General features: G+C 36.0%; 1 protein-coding gene across 7 annotated transcripts in view; it reads left to right on the plus strand.

The window, feature by feature from the left end:
* Plppr5 (phospholipid phosphatase related 5) overlaps positions 1-15,586 on the plus strand; it is a 302,829-nt gene that overhangs the window by 267,892 nt on the left and 19,351 nt on the right. For all 7 annotated transcript variants that reach the window (XM_047529588.1, XM_047529632.1, XM_047529579.1 and 4 more), the window contains 2 exons: positions 5,667-5,843; positions 14,912-15,046. In XM_047529588.1, the coding sequence (XP_047385544.1) occupies positions 5,667-5,843; positions 14,912-15,046 (312 nt within the window). The remainder of the gene's footprint in view (positions 1-5,666; positions 5,844-14,911; positions 15,047-15,586) is intronic.

The following is a 15,586-nucleotide window of genomic DNA, read 5'->3' on the forward strand; positions in this document are numbered from 1 at the left end:
TTGTGCTATGGGTGTCCTGTTAAGGAAGTCTGATCCTAAGCTGACATGTTGAAGATTTGGACCTACTTTTTCTTCTATAATCTGCAGGATCTCTGGTCTGATTCTGAGGTCCTTGATCCATTTTGAATTGAGTTTTGTGCAGGGTGAGAGATAGGGGTTTTATTTCATTCTGCTGCATATGGTTTTCCAGTTTTCCCTATTGGGATTGAGGAAGGCTTAGAGAAACAAACCACAGTATCATCTTAAACTTAACAATTTGTATTCACCAGGTTCTGTCCCCAGAATGAAGGTTCTGGGCCTATCATATTTTCATGTTCTGGTTCTGACTTAACCCCTACAGTTCCTGAGAACTCACTATAGATCTAACTGTGTTAAGTACTCTACCTGTGTTATAGAATTTAATCCTTCCAACATCACGTGGCAGTATTATAATTGTCACTTGCATTTGATACCCGGATAACCTTACATGGGGTGAACACTTCATTTAAGTGGCAGTGCTGAGATTCAAAACCAGATCCTTCTGGTTCCAAAGCAGATTTCCTAATCACTATGCCTTGGTCATCTCTTCCTATGGAACATTTTTACAAATGTTAATTCAGTCACACATTAAGTACATATTGAATTTAGTGGTTTTCTATTGACAAGATGGCAAATTACCACAAACTTAGTGACTTGAAACATCAAAAATTTATTAGAGTTCTGTAGCTCAGAGTCCCACATGGGTCTCACTGGGCTAAAATCAAGTTGTCATCCAGCTGCAAAACTCAGGATGTTCTGAGGGAGAATTCATTCATCACCTTTCCTGCTCTAGAGCTGACTCTGCATTCCTCCCTCCCTCTTCACAGGCAGTAGCATTGCATATTCACATCTCTTTCTGACTACAGACAGAGGAGCTTCTACACTTTGAAGGACTCATTTGATTAGAGAACACGCTCAAAGGAAATAGCAAGGAACCTAAATTAGGTCCCTAGGATGAGTGCAAGGACATCTTTAGGAGGCTGACATTCTTCCTAGCACCAGGGCCTACCCTGTAGCAGGCATTGCTCCTGGCAATATAAGACAAAAGAAGAAAAAGCTAGTGTGTTAGTCAACTTTTTGTTGTTGTGACCGAAAAACCTGACAATAGAAACTTAGAGGAGGAAAAGCTTATTTTGGCTTATGGTTGTAGAGATTTAGTCCAATAGGAGCCAGCTCCATTGCTCTGGGCCCAGAGTGAGGCAGAACGTCATGATGGAAGGGCCTGGCAGAGGGAAGCTTCTCCATTCTTGGTGGCCAGGAAGCAGAGAGAGAAGGCAGAAGGAGTCACAGGGAAGATGAACCTTTCCAGGGCACACCCCTAGTGACCCACCTCTTTCAGCCATGCCCCACTTCCCTACAAGTTACTACCCAGTCAGTCCACTCAAACTAAGATGGACTAATAGGTCCTGATAGGTCATAATCTTATTTCATCTCTGAATATTCCTATGTTAACACCAGGTTTTGGGTGATACCTCATATCCAAACCATAACATCAAGTAAAAATATAAATATACAAGATAATTTTCAAAGCCATAAGTACTTTCAGATAATAAGAGTTCAAAATTTACTTTCACCCAACCATGCCATTCATGCTTTATTCATTTAATAATTTTTGAATGGCTACTGTGTACAAGATCTGTATGGGAGAGAGTAGTGAATGGATAAAAGTTTTGTTCTAATCGGCTAGTCTAGTGGAGGGAACAATTAAACACAGATACATGCAAATGGAAAACATGATTTCAGATAGTAACAAAAGTTACAAAGAAAGAATTCTATACTCCCTTTCTTGTATCTTTGCATTTCCCTTAATTCAAGCTTTGGTTTAGTAAGTCTAATCTTTATCTAGCGTTTACTATGGATCAGGCACAGTGCAAAACACAGGGCATACAGTGAAGGACTCAAAGACTTGGTTTCTGTGCTCTCATTGTAATGAAGAAAACAACTAAAATAAAAGATAACCACAGACGATTGGAAGTGTTCTGAGAGAGGACAGACAGGGTGCTTTGAGAGCGCACTGCAGGATTTTCTCTGTTGTCTCCTGTGTCTAGGACGGCTCCCCCAGCCTGCTTTCCCTTTACCTGGAGCTGCAGTTCTCATTCTTCAGAATCAAGCCTTAGCTGCCTTCTCCTTGAAGAAACTCAACACTAATGCACAGGAGAGGCTTAACAAACATTTGTGGTTTTAAAAAAATTTTTAATAATAGTACTGTTTCATAAATAGTATAATAGATTCTCATTTTACTCAAAATATGAATCATTATTATAACAAATGAGTTAACTCACATGATAGAATAATTTGGGTATAATGATTATATTCCAGTCAAAGTAAACAAGTACCCAAAACCCTTTGGTAAGTATGTTAATTATCGTATATTTGTATAAGCAAAAAGTGTGCAAAAATATGCACCAGGTTATTAGCAAGCATCAGATGATCATCTTTGTCCTTCTTCACCTTATTTCTAATAGTTATTTATGGAACAGGTGCCCAAGAGCTGCTAATATGGCTTAATGAGTTGGCCTGTAGGGTAGTGAGCTTTCACTGACCCTTGAGGACTAAATGAATACTATCCTGCTCAAATCATATTATCTTCCTGTTTGTGTTTGTTTTAGCTACATTTTGACATCTGGCTAACCAAGAGGGTTTTGTAAGTGAATTAAAAAACCAAGAAAGCATAAATAAGAATTTTCTGTCCTGTATCCAGCTCACTTAATAGGTTATTATGTCATAATTTCCTCTTCTGTAAATTAGAAATAATAGACTTTCTGTAAGGATAACACAATTAGCCTGGTTAAAAGGCACTTGGATTCATAAAGTACTTCAGAGTTGTCAAGTACAAGTGAAAACTCTAATTTTTCTTTTGTTGTATCCATGCTAGCTGATTATGTTCCAGAAAAATCTGTGCATTATAAATGACTTCTATGATCTGCCTTAAAGTTAAATCTCTCTTTATCCATTCTTCTGTTGACAGGCACCTAGGCTGATTTCATAATTATTATACACAATGAAAACCATTACTCTGTAAAATTAAAATGCACTAATAATAATCTGTAACTCTTGAAATTCTCATAATCCTGGAAATTCAGTCACCTTCTAGTCTTCACTCTGCATCTGGACATTAAATGGGACTCTGATAGAAGAAACATCAAATTCCAGACTTTTTCTGATATAAAAAGTTTTTCATTAGTTTTCACAGTGGCCATATGGTGTCTTTGGACTCCACATAAGCCTTGCTTGAGTCATAAGGCAGTTTAAGAAGTAGCATTCAAAAGAAACCTCAGTGCATTGTAGTCCAAGCCCACAGGTTACTGTGAGTCTCCACAATGAACAGGTAAGGGCTGGGCTGTGACTGAGATGGCCTTTGGGGATTAGGCAAAGCAAGTTTTTACCAAACTCATATAGATTCTGTAGGAGGTTTTGGACATGAATCACACTTACCCTACTTTCCCTCTTCTCCCTAAGGGCAGAGTATAGATGTAATCTCACTCCTGTGAAATAAGAAACTCCTTGTTTCTCCTGTCTGTAATTCCAACTCTCTTACATTTACTGATATTCAGTTTTTGTCTATCAACCAATTTCCTCTCAACAAGAAATCAAGAAGAAAGGAAAAGAAATATTTTGATGCTCAAAATTAAGAAGTACCTAAGTGTTTTCCCCCTAATTTCCATTTATTTATCTTCTTTCTCAACAGTGCAACCCCAATAGTCAAGCTGTATAGTCTTCATAATAAGCTTTACTTTGGTTCTATTTTTTCATCTTTAAAATAAGGTAACAATGGTAACTGATTTTCAGGGTTTTTTTTTTTTAATAATTTAATGAGATAATGTAAAATATTTAGCATTTTGCCCCAAATAGTGATCACTCATTAACTGATGACTATAACTAATATTACTGGTATTAATATTATTCCATTGTACCACATTTGTTTTGTCTTCTTAAGGGTAGGCTATCTTTAGGGTTCTGACAGATGTGAAGGGCAAAGGCTGGGAACCATCAATCAGTCTTCTAACTGTTTTGAAGGAAATCTTACAAGCAGTCTAGATTCCACTCCCCTTTCATACAGAGGAGACCTACAAGGAATAACTGCATTAGCTGTATCTTTGGAAACCTGAAGTGGCATGATATCACTGCCTTGGTATTCGTGTAGGCAGAGCTCTTGAATACATTCAGAATGGCAAAAACATCTTTTTCTCTTTCTCATCTCTTCCTATTTCCCTCTCCTATATGCTGATCTCCATTACTGAAATTATTAACCTCCACTGAGCACTGACTTGGAATACACAGAACTAGCTTGAAGGTCACAGGCCAACATGGAGACTATTTTGGGTTTTTTTGTTTTGTTTTGTTATTTTTTTTTTTTTTAATTCCACCCCCTTCAACATATCAGAAACTGTGATAGATCACAAAGGGTTAGGAGTTGTCTAGAGACAAAGCTTGCATCATTTGGACTCCTTAAATACTTATACTGCCTCTTCTGGCAGCTAACAGGGCTGCACACTTTGCCAGAGTGGAGAAAAATATTAAAAGATAATTACAAAAGTTCATAGTATTCTAAAATGCTTGCTATGAACTAAAAACTTAAACATTTTGGTTTACTCATTTGGGCAAATGTATTTTTTATTCAACTCAGGGCAGTGTTCAAGTGATTATATATATTTCTAAGTATTTTTCTGGGTATATTATCATTACTGAATACTTACTGAAATTAGTACCATAAAATTTGATTGTTCTGGTAAAGTCATGTCTTTTATAATTACGTTCCTATTGACTATAATAATAATTGACATATTCCACTTGTAGTCATCGGATTTGCTTATGGAGCAATACATGATTTAAATTATGATCGGTTGAGCTCCAGAGAAGTCTGATTAGTAATAAGAAAAAATTATTCTTGAGTATAGTGGCACACAACATGAATATATTTCATTGAGTGCAATCAATTAACACTGTATATTCTTCATTAGAGCTTGAAAAAATGCCAAAAATGTAAGTATTCATTATTTGACACACTTCCAGCATATTTTTTGTTATTGTTGTCCTAATTTTTGCTGATAAATTTAAAGAAAGTAATTTCACCATTTCATATAACAACATAAAAACAGACCTTGACACTGTATTAAATCTTAAATTCCTTGTTCAAAGTAACATCTATTTGTTGGAAATTGCTCCATTTATTTTTTTCTAGCAATATTCACAGTTCTGATTTTGTCAAGTATGCATTCTTTCATTATGGCATATAACAAAGAAAACATTAAAAACATTAACAATTTCCCTCTTCTAACAATATTGTTAAGATTAAGCTAAAATGAAAAATTCAGATAATACAAGAAAAGGTATGTTAACAATTTCTTTTAAAGTCTGCTTGGAATATTTGTGCTCATTGTTCCTAGATGATTAATAATGTTACAAAAAAATTCGCCAATACTACGAAATGGTCACAAAAAGTAATTAAAATTAAATAGTTTCTACTCTTAAATACTGCTTTTAGGACACTTCTGTCAAAAATTAATAAACTATATTGATTTGAGCCATATAGGTATATACATATCTATAATATTTATGTGTACATACATGCAATATGCTCTGCATGTAAATAAAGGAGATATCTTTATGGAAAGTCATGTTTTTTTTTTTTAAATTTGCTCTTTCAGATGTACATTACCAACACAATCAAAGCCAAAGGCACCAGACTTGCTAAGCCAGTTCTGTGCTTGGGATTAATGTGTTTGGCTTTTCTTACTGGACTCAACAGAGTAGCAGAATATCGAAATCATTGGTCAGATGTGATAGCAGGCTTTCTGGTTGGAATATCTATAGCAGTATTTCTGGTAAGTACAAATTTATGTAGATACTATTGGGTTTTTAATTAACATGAATTACTGCCTATAAGAAAATACAACAGGGAATCACTGTGTTTATCTAAATGTGGTGTATCAAATGATAACACTTATATTTTAAACCATTCATTTCTTTTTTCCTCTCTTATTTGTTCTGCTTAAGGTCAGGTTGGAGGATGAAAATATAAATTCTACACTTAAAGGTGAATAAAATATTTTGAGATAAAATGGATCAGGGCTCTAAAACCAGTCCTCCCTGGATAGCTTTTAAAACTGGACTGTATGAATATTTAAACAATTTTCTCAGGGCAGTTTATGTCTGGAGTATCTGAACAGTGCCAGAGTAGTTTGGTGCCTTGCCCAGTGCTCTCCAGAGCCCCCAGGTCACAGGAGTTCTGACAGTGCCTGCTTGTGAGATGGACCATTTCATTTTGATAACTAAAACTTCATGGAGAGCCTCCAAGGACGTGCCACCTCAAGTCATATTTCACCACTTAGGGCAGTGCATACACAGCGAATTCTCATGAAGTGAGCCTGCCATCCCTACTCATGTTTTAAAGTAAAGTTGGAATATTTCTATGAGTTCTGGTAATTGTAAGTGTATTTTAGTCCAATATTAGAGTATATCAATCCATTATAAATGAAGTATATAACTTTCACCTAGATGACAAATTGTAGAGACTATAAATGAAAGCATATTTTTGCACAGACACATTATATCTTATAAGAAATACTTTATTTCCATTTTGATTGCATTTGAATTGCTTCTCACTCTAACCTGTCCTTCCTCAGTCTCCTTCCACTATTTAATAACCAGTAAGTAAGAAAAAATGTATTTGAACCTTTCCAGTTAACAAATGTTCGAGCATAACTTATGCACCTGTATCTGTAGTAGGTTATTTCCTCTGGAATCTCTTGTTGGTAAAGTGGTAACCATGACTTCTCTATTCTACATCCTGTGTGTGTGTGTGTGTGTGTTTTGATGATATCACTTGCTCTGATTCTCAAGGTCACTAGGAGTCTTAGGCCCATCCTCTGTTAAGAAAAAGAGTCTGAGTTAAATTTAACCAAGCTTATTTGAGGAAAAAAAAAATTTGAAAACAGACATAGCCACATCAATATTTATAGCAGCTCAATTCACAATAGCTGAACTATGGAACCAATCTAGATGCCCTTCAAGAGATGAATGGATAAATAAATATATATAAATATATTTATATATATAAATATACACACACACACACACACACACACACACACACACACATACACACATATATATAAAGGCCGGATGTTTTCTCTGATATGTGGATGCTAATTCACAATAAGGGAAAGGGGGATAGGGAAGAATAGAGTTACTTTATTTTAGGTAGAGGGGAGTGAAGGGAGGGGAAGGAGTATGGGGGTAGGAATGATAGTAGAGTGAAACAGACATTATTACCTCATGTACATATATGTCTGCATGACCGATGTGATCCTGCAATATGTATAATCAGAAAAATGAGAGATTTCACTCCTTTTATGTTTGATCTATCAAAATGTATAAATGCTTTTAACTACCATGTGCAACAAATTAGAACAAATAAAAAAATCGTTCAAAAATGGATAGCATTCTAGACCAAAATTGGTTCAGAATGTCACAACCTTCCACAGGTACAGGATATATTCATAGCCAGAGAACAGGAAGTGCAAAGGGCCTTGGTCGTGTTTTGGCAGTGTTCAGCCTCTGATTGACTGGAGGTTCAGCTACTGTGAATGGCTAGATTCCATTCCTTGGTACAGTCCTATAGATTATATTATGAATTGTTTACACATCAAGCTAGGCTACAGTTCACTATATCCAGAGGCCATTGTGGGTCAAATTTTATCCAAGTACAGAAATAGCCTTAGACTGAACTTATAAATTTAACACATCTCTCTCACTCTTAGAGACATCCTGTGGCCTCCTGGAAAGGAGCCACTATTAAACCAAAACCTTTTCCTAGCTTTCATTCACTGCATTTGAAACTGGCTAATATTTTACAGAAACAAACCAGACAAGAATGCCTTAAGTAAATCTTAAGAAAGTATTCCCAGGTGAGGCAAAGAGCACATCAGCAGACAAAATTTCAGATGTGACTGCAGCGCTGCTGCCCCCAGGTCAGAAGATCTGCAGCATCTCATCAGCCTTCTTGTTGACCTTCCTGTGATTGCTGCCATCTTCCCTTTATGTTCTAGTGAACTTCCTAACACCTTACAAAGTCAAAAACAGAATCCTAGTGCCTCCCAGCCACTTCTTAGGCTGAGACCATGTGGTAAGTGATGAGCTCTACAGTGGATCCTTCTTGTGTTCATGACCTTTCCCTTGTACATACTCAGAACATTCCAAGATTGCACATGAAGCATTCCCACATGCCCAGGAAAAGGACTTCGTGAAAAGGTCATGCAAAATCAATACTTTAACCATATAATAACTAAGCACGCATTTATGTTTATTTACAGTAGTTTGTGAGTGTGAGGCCTAGAGGTACCAACCACTGCACCAAGAACTGGAAATGCAAGGAAGTTCAGATAAACATAGCCTCTCTCCAGTGGGAGTTACAGTCTGGTTTAGGGGAAAGACAATAACAGTCCTATTATTCCCTGAAACATCTTCTCCCTTTCCTCCATCATAAAATAAACATTTACTCAGTCCCTATTCTAATCCAGGCATTGTTCTTGAGGCAGGAAAAAAATATCCACAAAAGAAATCATCTGTGTACTTAAATAGTTAGGTTAAAAAAGAAAAGAATAAATAGACCAAGAGTTTTGCAGAGGGTAAAAGGTAATAATATAAGTACCGATACTCAGGAGATAAAGCCTGGGGATGAGACACAAACCAGAAAGAGAAGACGTATTTCATCTTGAAAAGTTTTGAAATGAGGGTCAAAGAGCATAGTGCACAAAGACAATATTGAACTGCTTCAGAATACTGGCTGCATGGAGCCCAACTCTGTTCTAGACACGGATGCAGTTTGTTCATGAAAGAGCGTGACCTTCTAGAATGGTACCAGTCCTCCAGCACATGTGAGAAGAGGCAGGTTGGAATAGGTCACAGACGGCATATCCTAAATGACCTTGTATGTTATGAGAATAATGTGGGCTTTTGTTTTAAAATGGGCGATTTAGGACCTACTGTCAAACTTTAATTGAGTTGAAACAAATACACAGCAAGATTGAAACCAGCTTCTTCATGAGCTCAATGTGTATCCTAAAGTAATTTACTTAAGTCTTTCTGGGCCTTAGTGTCTCCTTCTTTAAATGAGGTCAATCACAGCCTCCCTAAAGATCACTCTTTGGATTTACAAAGGTTAAATGAGATAGTGTAGGTTCAGTGAATGACTACATGAATGACTGACATAAGTTCCATTCATGATAGTTTGTCTCCTCTCCTTCCCTTTCACTTTGTGATAAAGTTTGTGCTTTGAAAATATATTTACTGGAAAATAAGATTCCAGGTGAGGATAGAGGATACAGTTTATGCAGAACCAGACTTTTATGCAAAGGTTGGACCTCAATGGGACAGAGAAGGGAGCATCTCCAGGAAGGTTTGGGGAGGTGGAATGTTTTGGAGCCTGAGGGAACACTGGAGTCGATATGACCAAGGGAGAGGGAGCAATCTGTGATGATTCCTGGATTTCTCATTTGGGCAACTCAGTAGAACATTTATTTTGAGCAATGACTCCAGTTCTCACTTGCAAAATCCTGGGGAGTTTCCAATTATCTTGCAGTGTATGCAGGATTCTAAAATGATTCCATAACAAAATTAACATTAACCTGCTCCAAGACTCTGAGTCTTGGTTAAAGCACGCCCCTGCCCCCACCAATCACCCAGACTCCATGTCTAGCATTTGCCTTTGACTCATTCTCCTGATTCATCCCACACAACCAGTGATTCACCTAGTCCAAGTTCCTTTCCACTACAAATGTTATTTCTTCCATGTCTTATACCTTTACTGCTCTAAACAGAACCTCTCAATCTAGAGATTATTGCTTCTCATCTCTGTTTAATCTGTAGGTTCCTGGCTGTCTCCTGCCTTCAGGCTTTCTCAGCAATACCACCCCCATTCAATTTCTGTGCACTTATAACAATTCACTGCTGATAATAAAACAAAAACAAAACCAGCATCAAATCCACACTTCCATCACCTACTCTCTTTCTAGTGAAATTTATTGTCCTCTTTATTGAGTACAGAAAGCCTGCACCTTGAATCCAATCAGCTTCCTTCCTTCTCATAAACAAGCTTTAACCATCCTGCATATTTGCCTTCATGGGCAAAACGAGGAGTTGTAAGTCAGAAAAACCTGTGTCTGAGCTCTGCCTTTGCCACTTGCTGGATGTTTGACCTTGCACAAGTCATTGAGCCTCTCGTGACCCCTAAAACAGCGAGGACTTCCCTGAGCCATGTTTACAACAGCTCTTCTACTCCGAATAATATTAATCAATCGACAATTATTGTTCAACTAGTATTTACTCTGTATGTTGCTAAACATGGGGATTCTACTCATTACCCTTGAGCGAAATGATTTTTTCCCCCATAAAACACTCCAACTCTTATATCACGTCTAACATTTTTGTTCTTGTTTTGCTACCAGTCACAGGAGAATGTAAGCTCCCCATGGAGAGAAGTCTGTTTGCTTTGTTCATTGCATACCCTCCATGGCTAGAACAGGGGTGGGTCCCCAGGAGGTGCTCAGGAAACAGGTGATAGGTGGATGAATGAATAAGAAACTGTTTTATTTTCTTCTTGGGACTCTTAAAGGTCAAGTGAAATCCTACAGTTGCAAATGCAGCCCAGTGCCTCATAACAGACCAAGCACTGAGTGTCATGGTCCTTATCTTGGACCGCTATATTCAAGTCCTTTACATGCCTGAGATTTGGCTCAGGCAAGTCCCAATTTCTCTAGGCAATATTCCTGATTACTTGGCTCTCCTATGTCTTCTTGTTTTTTGCCATACTCTCAGTATGTCCTCTTAGCTCTTACAAGGAATTATGTCATATTCTGAATTTGTCCTCATCCTATGTGCATTTTGCTCAGGGCTAGAATTCCCATATTCAGCAACATATAAAGAAAATTCTAGTTGAACACTAGTTGTCGATTGATTAATATTATTTTATGAAAACCTATAATTCAAAACACTTCCAAAAATGATATATATTACAATGTAAGAATAGTTCCGGTTTATTGAGCACAACAATAGTATGTCGTATGATTTTATATATTAATAGAAATAGTATTTATATGATCTTTGCTATATTAGTTCTCATTGAGATGTGGCTGTTGTCTTCATTTTGCAGATTAAGGAATAAAAAAGCCTTCGTTATATTACATATCTTACACATGTTCAAAGAGTTAGAACATGAAAGTGTCCAGAATTAATATCGAAGCCTATTTGATCCCAAAGGCCAGGTACTTCATCCCATGCGGTAATGATGTCTTGTTGCCATGCAAGACAAAAAATGAACACAAATGATTCAGTTTAATTTATTATCACTACTGGATGAAGAAAACAAAAATATATGTGTAGAGTGACATCTTTGTAGGAGAAGGTGGACTTACACATGTGGAAGTCACTAATACAAAAATAGAATGTTTCCAGGAAAATTAAATTATATACACCCATCAGAAAATTTGAGAATATTGGACCTGAACGTGATTCATGCTTTAATCTTTTCATTCACTGTAGCAGTAGGATGACAGTGGCAAGTAAAATCAGCATCTCTGATTTGTGGAGCATAGTCTTGGAAGAGACTCACATCAATCAAGTACTATAGCCAGGCATGGGGGTGCATGCCTATAATGCTAGCAGCTTGGAAGGCTGAGGCAGGAGGATCACTAGTTCAAAGCTAACCTCAGTTATTTAGCGAGGCCCTGAGCAACTCAGTGAGACCTTGTCTTTAAATATAATATAAAAAAGGACTGGGGATGTGGCTTAGTGATGCCCCTGAGTTCAATCCCCAGTACCAAAAACAAAAACAAAAAGTTCTACTCTAACTAATATACAATTTCATACTGATGTAGATGCTGTGATAGAAAAGAATCATGGTTTCATGTGAACACAAAGCAAAACAACAACACACCAAAACAAAATAAGTTGTCCTAGTCAGGGGCTCAGGAAGAACTTCACTGAGTTAGGATACTGAAGGGATAAACCATGACTGAGTTGGAAATGGAATTCAAAGATGATGGAACTAAGGAGTATTTCAAATAGAAGTAAGTAAAAAGGAGCAAAAGGTGTTTGGAAAACTGAGAGAAGGAAGTTTCAAAGTGGGTCAGACAGCGTTGACATTTTAGGATAAATGGGAAACTAAGACACAATATGGTTCTAAGGGGATGATATAATTCAATTTGCATTTGAAATCATCATTCTCATATCAATTATACAAAATAGAAGATGACCAACACTGGATTTCGAGGGATTATTCAGAAAACTATGAAGGAAGCTACAAGAGGTGGTGGTCGCTTAGACTTTGGAGTTGGTAATAGACTATAAAATCCAGAAAAAAAAATCACTTTCAATAAGTGGTAGCATATAGGAAGTATAAAAGACAAAACTAAATTTTAAGCCTCCTGCAGCTGCACTGGGTGGGAGTGGATGTGTAGGGAATGTTGCCTTTCCTGAGAAGGTCTAGGGGTGGGTCAGAAGAGGGGTGAAACTTGAACTGAGTTTTGAATATTTGTTCAATTTGTCATACCTTTGCCAAACAAAGAATTAGAATTAATTTGGTGATCACTTTCTAATTGAGAAAATGAACCCAGAAATTTAAAAATGTCAGTTATCAGTTTTGAATTCTGGGTCAAAAGCCAGGTCTCTTGTTTTATCTTATTATTTTTATGAACAGCAAATCAAGACTTGTGAATGTTAGCAGACAAAATTTCTCAAATATTTCAATATGACTCTAAAGAAGATTTGGTAATTTCCTTCCTTAAAATTTAAATAACAAGAGTAAAGAGGAATAATTATTATGCTAATAGATACCAATTAATAAGTATCTAATATGTGTTGTGTGCTTATGCATTTCACATATGAATTCTCAGCTGCTTCGGTGGTATTAACCTGTCTTTTAATTAAAGCAGGGATAAATGGTAGATCCTTTCATTGAGTTTTTTAAAACTAAATAATATCAAAAACAATTATACTAATTTCAGAAGCCCACATTAACTCTAGATGAATTTCATCTCATGAGTTCCATATGGTTATGTACATAGTTATTTAGTTTCACCAAATTTTTATTCAGGAGAGTTATCTGCAATTTTTTCCATCTTCCCTGTTTTCTAATAATTTATAACACTAGTAGAATGGAAAATGTGTATGTCCCTGTATGTGTGTTTCATGGAATGGATATGAAACTGCTAGTTTGTTTTGTTGCGATTATTAGCTAAAATTCTTGATTATCCTTTGTATTCTAGAGCAGTGGTCAATCAGCAAATTATGCTATAGACCAGATTGGACCTGCTGCCTATTTTTTTTTTAAGAAAGTGTTTTGGAACATTAACACCCTGTTTATGAACTGTCAATGGCTACTTTTGCATCAGAGTGGCAAAACTGAATAGTTTCCACAGAATCTGTCTATATCCTACAAAGCCAAAGATATTTATCATCTTCCTTTTCCAGATAAAAGTTGCTGACTCTGTCTCTTGGGCAGTCAGTATCTATGGGTCTTTTGTGGGGTCATGAAACTGGAAATATCATTTGACAGTAGATTTATGAAGTACCCATCTCCAAGCCCTTACCATCCATTACTTTAAAGATCTTGGTGGCATTGGTAAAACTGAGGTATCAAATTATCAGAATTTTATCAGTTATCAAATTATCAGGTTTCTATCCTGTAATTCTTCTAGGAAGTAGAAGGATAAGAGATAAGTGAGAGTTCACAAAGAAACTTTTTTTCCCCTGAAACTCTCTTAGTATATGTTGATCTTTATAGATTTGCAGAATGTATTTAAAAATTGAGAGTAACCAAGATGTAGTTGGCCTTTGAAAATATTCAGTAATAAACTGTGCTAAAGAAAAGATCTTCTGATGGAGCATTTGTGAAAATATGCAATGTTAATGTTTTATTATAAAGCATTATTTTTAAAAAAATGAATATTAGTGTATACCTGTAAGACCTATATTTTGATTTATAGTATACTATAAGATTCAGAAAAACAGAACCCAGTATATTACTCACTAGGTATTGTAAATGAACAATAGCAAGTAATTTTACTGCATTGTTTAATTCACTACTTGTTAACTATGATCCACTTGCATCCAGAAATTCTGGAATGGGTTCAGAAGTGCCAGCTCCTAGGCCTCATTCTTCGCCTACTTTCTACTTCAGAAATTTTAGGGGCAGGTGTAGGAATGTGCATTTTTAACAGTGCCAGAACTTTATTTTTAGGCATATAAAAATATTAGAATCTGTGGTTTAGTTCATGTAATATTTAAGTTATTTTAATTCCTTTACCTCAGGAATCTAATCAATTGAAACCAGGGTCAATTTCCTTTATGTAAAGGGTCTTCTATTTCAGTAGTAGCTCTGGTAAGCTATTGTTGAAATGCCAAGTATATATGCAACAAAATACTAGACAATAAATGAGGTTAATTAAAAGGACATTACTAAATTAGAGAGTGCCAATTGTAGAAGGTTTATTATGAATGCAGTAATCTTGAAGCAATGGAAAATAATTAGCATTTAAATTAAGTTGTAGGTTAGCCACATTAGGGAAAGGTTAGCTTGCTATGAATTTTTATAAGGTTATAGTGTTATTTTTGGATTGATTTGAACATTAAGTATACTTTAATGAAAAATTTGGAAATATAAATTATTGTTAATCGAGCTACATATTAATTGGAGAATTTTCTCAAACCTATCTGCATCAGAGTAGCTATTAAAATTTGTATGAGATAAATCTGGGTGTAAAGTTTTTTTGCATGTAATATTTAAGTTATTTTAATTTTTTTTACTATATTTGGGTCTAGTAAACTGCTCAAAAGGGCAATAGTCATAAGATATATAGTTTTACTGAACTATAATTGTTTTTTAAAATTTTAGGTTGTGTGTGTGGTAAATAATTTCAAAGGAAGACAACCAGAAAATGAGCATATACACATGGATAATCTGGCCCAGATGCCAATGATCAGCATTCCTCGAGTAGAAAGTCCTTTGGAAAAGGTACCATCTGTACAGGTAATTCACAATTTAAATTCTAAAATGCGATTGTTATCTATAGCAAATTAATAATTATTCCTGTGTATACATCTGGAGAGTGTCTGCACAATTATTGTTGATTTACTTAACCTCAGAGTCTAATGTGTTTATCAAGAATTTAGCCACTGAAAAGATCATCCAAGAAAAATGCATATTGCATTTAAAGTATCTCTGTATCCCTCATGCTAAAAACTGAGTACCTATAGATGGAATCTGTTCACTACTTTGCCATAGTGTCTATACAAGGAATGCTATGCACTGGTTTCACACATAGACAAAGTAGTAAGATGCTTTTACTTGAGAATATATGCATTTTTCATAAAATGTATTCCATAGCTTTCATACTCAATGTCTATGAGAATGTGTTGTGTACAATTCCTGCACACAATCAGGTCTTAATAAATATGTGTTGAATCTCATTCTCAAAGTTCTGACAGCAGGAAACACTAGTTGTGCTTTCCTGAAAGGAGACACTGAGGGCAGGCTGGGCTGAATGCAGCCACACTGTGAAGAACATTG

This window comes from Sciurus carolinensis, chromosome 1 (assembly GCF_902686445.1).
Source record: "Sciurus carolinensis chromosome 1, mSciCar1.2, whole genome shotgun sequence".
Taxonomy (NCBI): Eukaryota; Metazoa; Chordata; class Mammalia; order Rodentia; family Sciuridae; genus Sciurus; species Sciurus carolinensis.